Consider the following 8,977-nt stretch of genomic DNA (forward strand, 5'->3'; position numbering starts at 1 on the left):
GCAGCTCCGGGTTACGGCGAGACGCGGACAACAGTGGCCGCAGGTGTCCGCCCCGGCCTGCTTCGGGCTCCCGGTGCCCGGGTGTGGCATGTGAGAGGCCCCCGGTGTGTGCCCACGTCCCTCCGTGGGTGGGGTCCGCCCGGGCTCTGCAGCCCCAGGCCCCTCCCGTTTAGGGCAGGGGCGCACCCCGGGGCCTCGCAGCAGGGCAGGGCCCCGTCCAGCCCGGCAGGCGGCCCGCTGCGGCCCCTCCCCCGGCCGCGCCCCCCGCCCCGTGCTGACCAGAGGGCGGCCCATCAGGACCGGGCCGGGGCAACGCCCGAAACGCGGCCACCTTCGGGTGCCGAGCGCGCAGGTCCCCGCGCCGCCAGGCCCCGCCCCCAGCCCGGCCGCGGGGCGGGGCTTGCTCGGCCCCGCCCCATTGCTGCGCGCGCAGCGAGACCCCAGTCGGCCGTGGGCGTGGCTTTCTCTGACCCCGCCCCCGAGCCGAGCCCTCTCGTCCCGGCGCGCCGCGAGGCCCCGCCCCCAGCTCGTCCTCGGGGCGTGGCTTGCTCCGACCACGCCCCATCCCTGCGCGCGCCGCGGGGCCCCGGCCGTCGCGCGTCACTTCCGGCGGGAGCGCAGCTGCACGGAGGTCCGGAGGCGGCGGGGTTCTGGGGCTGCCCCGGGTTCGGGTCCGTCCCGGGGGTCCGGGTGGCCGCAGCCCGGTGACCCCGCGCCGTCTTCCTTCCCCTCAGGTGTCCGGACGCCGGTGTGGACAGCGGGAGGCCATGAAGGGGGACGCGGGCCCGCTGTGAGTGCGCGGCCGCCGGGCCCACCCTGGGGGCGACCCCGGGCCCTCGGGCTGACCCCGGGTCCCCCCACCCTGGGGCTGACCTCCAAACCCTGAGGTTGACCCTGGGGCTGACCCCCGGACTCTGGGACTGACCCCTGGACCCCCGGGCCGACCCTCGGGCCGACCCCCGGACCCTGAGGTTGACCCTGGGACTGACCCCGGGACCGACCCCTGGGCTGATCCGTCGAGCGACCCTGGGGTTGACCCCCAGACCCTGGGACTGACCCCTGGACCCTGGGGTTGACACCCGGACTCTGAGGTTGATCTGGGGCTGACCCTGGGACTGACCCCCAGGCGAATCCTGGGACTGACCCCTACCCCCCTCCCCGGGCTCACGTGGTCCCGAGCATGTGGGCACTGACCCCTTGCCTTGCAGCGTGCCCATCCATTGGATCGGCTTCGGCTATGCAGCTCTGGTGGCCTCCGGGGGCATCATTGGCTACGCCAAAGCAGGTACGGCCCCCACCTGGCCCAGGGTTGCCAGGTGGAGCCCCGGACGCCCCTGCAGGCCGCGTGCTCTCCCCTTCACCCGAAGGCCTCCCGCGGCCCCCCTGGGGCGGGGGTTCCCGGCCCAGGACTGCCCTGTCTGTCCCCCTCGCGGGCCTGGCCCCTGCCTGTTTATCTGACGGAGCTGGCGGGGCAGGGCGTGCTCCAGCTATCTGGCCGCCACACCGCAGCCCGCCCAGTAGCCGGGAGGAGGCCTCCAGGCACCCCGCAGAGACTCTGTCTCCTCGCTTTCATTCTGTGTTTCAGTGGCCGGGGTCCCCCTCTGCAGGCTGGCGTCCTCTCAGGCCTGAACTTCCTCTCTGCGCCCTGGACGGTCAGCGCGTCTGCACCTGTCCACTGGCCAGTCTGCCCGCGGCTCAGGGCCCTTTTTTCTCCTTTGGCGCAGTGTCCTCTTGGGTTGGGGGCGGGAGTTGTGGCAGGACCCTGATTCCTCTGGGAAGCTGAAGCCACTGAACTGTCTCGTCCCTGTGAGGTCCATTCTCTGTGGTTAGGCGGCCAGAGACACCCCCCCCCCCCCACCCCAGCTCTGCAGGGCCCTTGAGCGCCGCCAGGCGTGGCCCAGGAAGCGGTCAAGCCCAGTGCGCGGTGTGTCCGCCCTGACGCTGTGTGTCGCTCCCCCAGGCAGCGTCCCCTCCTTGGCGGCCGGGCTTCTCTTCGGCGGCTTGGCAGGCCTGGGGGCGTACCAGCTGTCTCAGGACCCCAAGAACATCTGGGTCTTCCTCGGTAAGTGACCCCGCTGCCGAGCACACGGCCCTGTGGCCATCACTCGGCTGGAGGCCTGGGCTGGCCCCGCTGCCCAGACTAGGGCAGTTGTGAGATTGTGGGGGGAGATGGGGGCCGCCCTGGTTTCTGCTCCTCTTGCTTGTGGAGCTGGGACGGAGCTTCTGTACCTCCAGGGCTGGGGGCGGCCCTCGGTGGGTACCAGCCCGCGTGTCTGCGAGTGAGAGCGCATTGGGTGGGGGAGTTCACCTGGCTCTGTACTCGGCGCTCACTCCTGGTAGGGCTGGGGAGTGGGACCCGGGGGGCGCCGCCCTCCTGTCTCTCCGGCCTCCTGGTGTGTCTGCTTTGGCCCCGGCAGTCCTGGCGGGCTGGGCTGCTTCTCGTTTCTGCTTCTGTTTCCTGCTGGCCCTGCCGTGCAGGGGTCGGACCGGGGCCTGCCACACGCCTGTGCGGCCACATCCCCGACCCCTAGAGCCACAACCGGCCGGATTCAGAGGTTGCGCCCAGCCCGGTGCTCAGGCCCCGTGTGGGATCAGGCTCTGCCCGCCCACAGCTTTCTTGTTCAGGCGTTTCTCAGGCCCAGCGGGACAGCACAGGGGTCAGGAGTGGCCGGGTCAGCAGCTGGACACAGGCTCCGGCCCTCCAGCATGGCTGTGAGGGCCAGGCGTGGGCCCTCCCCCAGAGGGAACGGGCCGTCCGCCCCGTGGAGTCACTGGCCACAGGCCCCGTGCGTGGCTTTGCTCTGACTTGGCGCGAACGGTGGCGTGGCCGGGGAAGCACAGGAGAGGGGGGCAGGCGGGTGCTGCTGACCCCGTCCAGTGCCGGACATCACGCGGGGCAGCCACGGGCGAGGCCAGCGTCTCCCCTGCCCTCTCGGGCGTTTTCTTTTGCCCGTCACCTGCGGGTCACCCTGGGCCGGGCCGATCCCACAGTGAGACATGCACGGCCTGGCTCGGGGGCCGGCCCGGCTCGCCCCCTGCTGATTTCACGGGGTTGGGGTTTGTGCAAGTTCCCTGGGGCGCCTCATGAACCTCACTTCCCCCGTTTCTGGCCGTGCTCTCCACGCGTGGCAGGTGTCCTCGCTGCCTGCCCAAGGGGAAGCAAGACTGGGCTGGGGACGAGCACGGGGCCCGTCCCGGCCCCCTGAGGGTCCACTGCCTGGGGGTGTACCAGCTGGCTCAGGACCCACATTCCTGCCCCACCTTCCCTAAGGACCCTCGCTCCCCTCGAGCCGCTGCGTCCTCACTGTCCCTGGGAGGGTCCCGCAGGGGCAGCCCCGTGCCCGTCTGTCTCCAGCCTGAGACTGTCCTTCCCGTCCCCTTTGCCCACCAAGGGCTGCCGCCTCCCAGGGTCTCCAGCGTCCAGTCTGCAGTAGCTGCCCCTCTGACCAGTCCATCTTCCCGTAAATACTGGAATTCTTGGGGGCACGGCAATGGTCCAGCAGGGAGGGTGTTTGCCAGGCATGTGACCAACCCGGGCTCAATCCCTGGCGCCCATATGGTCACCTGATCCCACCAGGGGTGGTTCTGAGCATCACAGGGTGTGAGCCCCACCCCCCAAAAAAAAGCCTGAATTTCTTTTTTATTTTTTCTTTTTTTTTTCCTTTTATTGAATCAGTGTGAGATTGTTACAAGCTTTCCCATTTGGGTTACAGTCACACACCCAACCTCCACCCACCCCTCCACCAGTGCACATTCCCCACCACCAATATCCCCGGTATTATAACCCCCCATTCCCACCCTCCCCCTGCCTCCATGGCAGACATGATTCCCCGTAATCTCTGTCCACTTTTGGCATTATGGTTTGCAACACAGACCCTGAGAGGTCGTCATGCCTGGTCCTTTATCTGCTTTCTGCACACATCTCCCATCCCGGCCGATTCCTCCAGCCTTCATTTTCTTTGTGATCCCTTCTGTATTCCAGCTGCCTTCTCCCCTAGCTCACAAGGCAGGCTTCCAGCTGTGGAGCAATCCATCTGTCCCAGTCCTGAATTCCTTGAGACCTGATTTTCTTATTCCCTAAGCCTTGAATTTTTATTATTATTATCACTATTTTGCTTTTTGGGTAGCACCTGGCAGTGTACAGGGGTTCATCCTGGCTCTGCACTCAGGAATTACTCCTGGCGGTGCTCGGGGGACCATATGGGATGCTGGGAATCGAACCCGGGCCAGCTGTGTGCAAGGCAAACGCCCTCCCCGCTGTGCTATCGCTCCAGCGGCCCAGGCCTGAATTTCTCTCAGGGCCTGAATTTAAGGTTCTTCTGCTCATTTCCCCTTGGCAGTGCCCATGAAGCCAGGGCTGAGCGTACCCTAGTGACTCAGGCCTCTCTGAGCCTTGCGCATCTCTCCGCCTTGGTATCGGGGACGTCAGACCCAGCTGCCCGGCCTGCCCTCGCGTCCTCTCACCCTCAGGCTCCTGTCCCTCCCCCCACCCCCACCCCGTCTTATCAGGGTCCTCAAGCCCAATCCTTGGTGGCAGACGCGTTCTGTGCACAGACTCCCCGCGGGCCCAGTATCCGGTGCTCTTGGCCCTGGCCGTGACGTGGCCTTCGGTGGCTGTGCCTGCCCCTGCGGCTCACGCCCCCTGCTGGCCGTCTCCCCCCTCCTCTGCTCCCCGCCGCAGGCCCTGTGGCCCCTGATCAGGGCAGGGGCATCACAGGACCTGCCATGCCTCGTGCTTCTGGGTTTCTGCGTGACCCGGTCGGTGTCCATCGCACCAAGAGCACACCAGGGATGGACGGTGCTTCTGTTTGTTTTGCCTCGTCTTGGCGGGGGAGGGGGAGGTCACACCTGGCTGTGATGGGGGCACTGTGCTGGCCCGGTGCCAGCCTCCGCACCGTCTCCCACAGCCCAGTGTTGGTGCTCAGCACAAGAACCCTGGTCTGGGGTGCCCGACCTGGCCCCTGGCCTCACGGCAGGTGGGTCTGTGACTGTGTCTGTCTCTCCATCAGTGACATCCGGAACCTTGGCCGGCATCATGGGAGTGAGATTCTACAACTCGGGGAAGTTCATGCCCGCCGGCCTGATCGCGGGGGCCAGGTACTCGCTGTTCTCTGCTCCTGGCCAGGAGGGTTCTTGAAGTGCTCGGACTCCTCTGCCCGTGCAGTTCCCTCGCTCCACCATGCCCGGTGCTGGGCACAGAGACACTCGTTTATGAGAGTCTGGTGTCATGGCAGAGTGTGTGTGACATGGTTGGTCCTCCCCTCGGGCCCAGCCTGGTTCCTGGGTGGCGAACACGACAGCCCTGTCCACAGGGCGGGCTCTCGATTTCTCAGCTGTGTGGGTGACTTCCCTGCTGAAGTTCACCAGTAGAAAATTAGAATTCTGATGGAAGACTGTTTTTAATCAGCTTCTGTCATAGAAACCAAACGGGATTTTATTTCTGTGTGGGGGACACACCCGCTGGTGCTCAGACCTTGTGGCCCTGGGGGTGGAACCAGGAGACGGTTGAGAACGCCCCTCGGAGCGTCACAGAGGCGCTGGAGGCAGGAACCTGGGAGAGAGCCCGCCTTTTGATTGCGGGGCTCACCGTCTTGGGTGATGACTTGAGATCAGTGGGAACCGAGGCCCAGGGCAGGGTGGAGACCGGACACTGTGTCGGCCACTCTGTCCCCTGGGAGCCCCCGCCCAGGCTCGGCCCGGGCCCTCCCTGACGTTCTCTCTGTTTCTTTCCAACAGTTTGCTGATGGTGGCCAAGCTCGGGATCAGCGTGTTGAACGGGACCCACCGGTCCTAGGCTTGTCCCAGCGCGGACTCCTGAAGACGGGTTTAAGGTCCGCAGTTTCCCGTGTGTCGAGAGAGGTCAACGCAGCGTTTTCACCTTTCCCGGCAGTTTCCATAAAAGGGACAGAAGCTTAACACGACACCGACCTTTACAGGGGCAAAGCCCGTTCCTGTGGCAGCCCTGAGTGGGGGTGGGTCCGTCCAGCCGGTCAGTGCATCCCTCCTGCCGCCTGCCCTGTCCGCAGGTACTGTCCTTATAGCCTGGCAGGAGCCAGGGGCGGCAGAGCCCCAGGTGTCTGTGTGGGCTCTGGGCCCCCACACCACCCCCCTCCCAGATGGGTGATGCGGAAGAAATGTATTCGGGAATCACTGTCCCTGGGCTAATTTTAGATCACAAACCTCACTTGGAAATTGTTATATGAAAATAAAGTTTGCTATTAAAACGCTCTCTGGTTTGTGGTCAGCTCTGTAAACAGAATGAGTGTGAGGCACAGAAACGCTTTGGGGACGTTTAGAACACTTGAAGGGCCTGGAAACTTGCTAGTCCTTGTGCTACATAGTGTAGGTTGTTTCCAAATGATCTCAGCGGATTTCTTTTTTTTTTTTTTTTTTTGCTTTTTGGGTCACACCCGGCAATGCACAGGGGTTACTCCTGGCTCTGCATCCCTGGCGGTGCTCAGGGTACCATACGGGATACTGGGAATTGAACCCGGGTCGGCCACGTGCAAGGCAAACACCCTACCCGCTGTGCTATTGCTCCAGCCCCTCAGCGGATTTCTAACATTGAGACCTGCTCACTGGTGAAGGGATTGGAGTTGGAACGTTATATGCCTGAAGAACGATCATAAATATCTTGGTTACTTTGTGCTTCGCAGTGATTCAATTAAGAAAACAACAACAGTTCTCCTAAAAAAGAGAGACCTTTTCCTTAGCTGGACACAGACCCACCTGATCCTCGCACGATGTTTCTGTTCGTCCATGGTCTTGTGCTGACACAAAGGTGACCTGTTTGCAAGTCTCTTGCTATCACAAGTATCACTGTTCTGAGGACATCACAGTTGAGATCTCAGTGCACAAGTGCAAGGAATCCTTCAGGTTTCCTTTCTAGAAGCTGGGTCGAAGCAGACACAGTTAGACCCCCACCAGCAGCCCTGCCTTTGCAGTGTGGGTTTATCAGACGTCTTCAGCAAATGAAGATGGGAGGTTGTTTGTTTTTCTGTTGCTCGATGACTTAGTAACTTGGAAGGAGGACTGGACACATTGGCCAGGGCTGGGAGCCTCCCACACAGTGCGTAGGGGCCTGGGGTGTCAAGGATGGGACCCAGGGGCCAGGGTCTGCCCTAAGCACAGACAGACCTGAGCACCACTGAAGGGCGCCCCAAAGGCAAAAAAATAAAGATTACAAAACACTTGCCAGAACAACATAGTATTGAGCAACCCGGGTGGGAGGAAGTCAGAGGGAAGCGCAGGTCTCTGGGACAAAGGAGAAAAGACGAGGCGAGAGCATGAGCTCGGCAGAGAAGGGGAAGTTCACACGGGCCCTCAGATGAAGGGAACGGAAAGGGCCGCAAAGGGAACCCACGCTCCAGGGCTGGGGGACGCCGAGGGCCTCTTGGACGTTGGCCCCGAGCCTTCCAGGCGGCATTGGTGTCGCCCCCTCCTCCTCCCTGCAGAGAAGCTCGGCGTACTCCTGCGAGCACCCCTGACCCCTTCGTGCCTTGCCTCTCACGCCCCCTTCGTCCCTTTCTTCTGGCTCGCGGGTTCTCCAGGAAGCGGCCCCCACCCGGTGCCAGTCCACACCCGCCCTCAGCCGCGGCTCATCCAGTTTCCCACTCCGGCACACGGAATCCCAGATCTGTGTTTCTGCGAGGCTCTTCCCAGACTCCACACACTCAGAGCCGGCGTCGTCTGTCCACGACCCGTCCCCAGGCCAGCCAGTGCTGGACACCACGGCTGTGCACAGGCTGCCCCAGCCCCCAGCTCCCAGACAGCCCCGACCGTCCCTCTGAGGCCCGATCCCCAGCCCTCTCAGTGCTCCCGGCCCTCCTCCCGCTGCCCCTGTCCTGGGCACCCACGGCCCTCTCGGTGGCCTTCATCCCTGCCCGCCACGCTCCCTCTAAGCTGTGCCCCAGGTTCCCTCCCACAGTGCTCGGGGAGCACCGAGACCCGCCCCTCGCATGCGAGGCCTGCACACTGCGCGAGGCTCAGCGAGGTCGCTGGATGGACCAGCCGGGCTCTGCCTTTGAGTAGCAGGAGGGCCGGGTGGGGGGGGGGGGGGGGCAGGGGCAGCCTCCGGCGAGGACAGAACCAAAGCACCTGGCCACCTCCCGTTAGTCCTGATGGGGTCGTGAAAAATGCCCCGTGCTAATGTTGGTGAAAATGCGGCGTGGAGACGGAACTCGTCCTTTTGCAGTCGGCGTTTCCATAAACCTAAAATCGCTAGAAAATAAGTCCACCAGAACTGCCGCTTCAGACGGGCCTCGGAGGACATGTACGAGGTTAAAAAGTGTGAAGAATTAAAAATAAATAAAATAGCTCCTTAAAAAAAATGACGTCTATTTGCCGTCTTGTCTAGATCTGACTGATGTAGAAGAATCACCAGGTTTAAGTATGAAGACGATTTTGGGTACAATTTATGCTAAGAAAAATCCGAAAACAAACCAGCCACTCCCATTGATTGATCGAAGAGCGGCTTTGATGTATTTATAAGGTATTATCTAGCCAATAAAATGATGTTACAAAAAAAAGTGTCAAGAAACCACAGAGGGAACCACATCGATACAGTATCTCTTCGGGAGGTGCAGCCGCAGGAATGTTTAGCTTTAAGACTAAAACCTACAAACATATCTACATACATAAGGCCCTTACCAGCCCTTCTACTTTTAGAGTTGGACCGTTTTCATAAGGTGAGCTGAGTTCCTGTACAAAAACAGGGCACCACGGTCGTTTCATCATGCCCCCGAGACCCCCCGTAGCATAGCGTGTGTTACAGTCATTTATGAGTGAGTGATGAAAGCAGACATCCCCGGGGGTCACTTTGCCCTTTACAGGAATGTCCGTCGCAGTGGCCCGGCCCAGTCACAGGTTCAGGCTGTCCTAAGTGCTGGTCATCTAACTTAAACGCCTGTTTCGGAGGAAGAGGAGGTGGAGAGAGGGAGTCCAGAACGGGCAGAGTCCACGGCGCCCTTCGGCCCCG

The 8,977-nt window shown here is 62.3% G+C and overlaps 1 protein-coding gene across 1 annotated transcript; it reads left to right on the forward strand.

Moving 5' to 3' along the window:
* The first annotated feature begins 599 nt into the window (after positions 1-599).
* On the forward strand, positions 600-6,227 carry TMEM14C (transmembrane protein 14C). Its single transcript, XM_056108520.1, has 6 exons — positions 600-631; positions 735-790; positions 1,209-1,285; positions 1,961-2,062; positions 5,010-5,097; positions 5,737-6,227. The coding sequence occupies exons 2-6, from the start codon at positions 768-770 to the stop codon at positions 5,792-5,794; spliced, it is 348 nt and encodes a 115-aa protein (XP_055964495.1). The 5' UTR covers positions 600-631; positions 735-767; the 3' UTR covers positions 5,795-6,227.
* Positions 6,228-8,977: the final 2,750 nt, after the last annotated feature.

Source organism: Sorex fumeus, unplaced genomic scaffold (genome assembly GCF_029834395.1).
Source record: "Sorex fumeus unplaced genomic scaffold, SorFum_2.1 ptg000218l, whole genome shotgun sequence".
NCBI classification, from domain to species: domain Eukaryota; kingdom Metazoa; phylum Chordata; class Mammalia; order Eulipotyphla; family Soricidae; genus Sorex; species Sorex fumeus.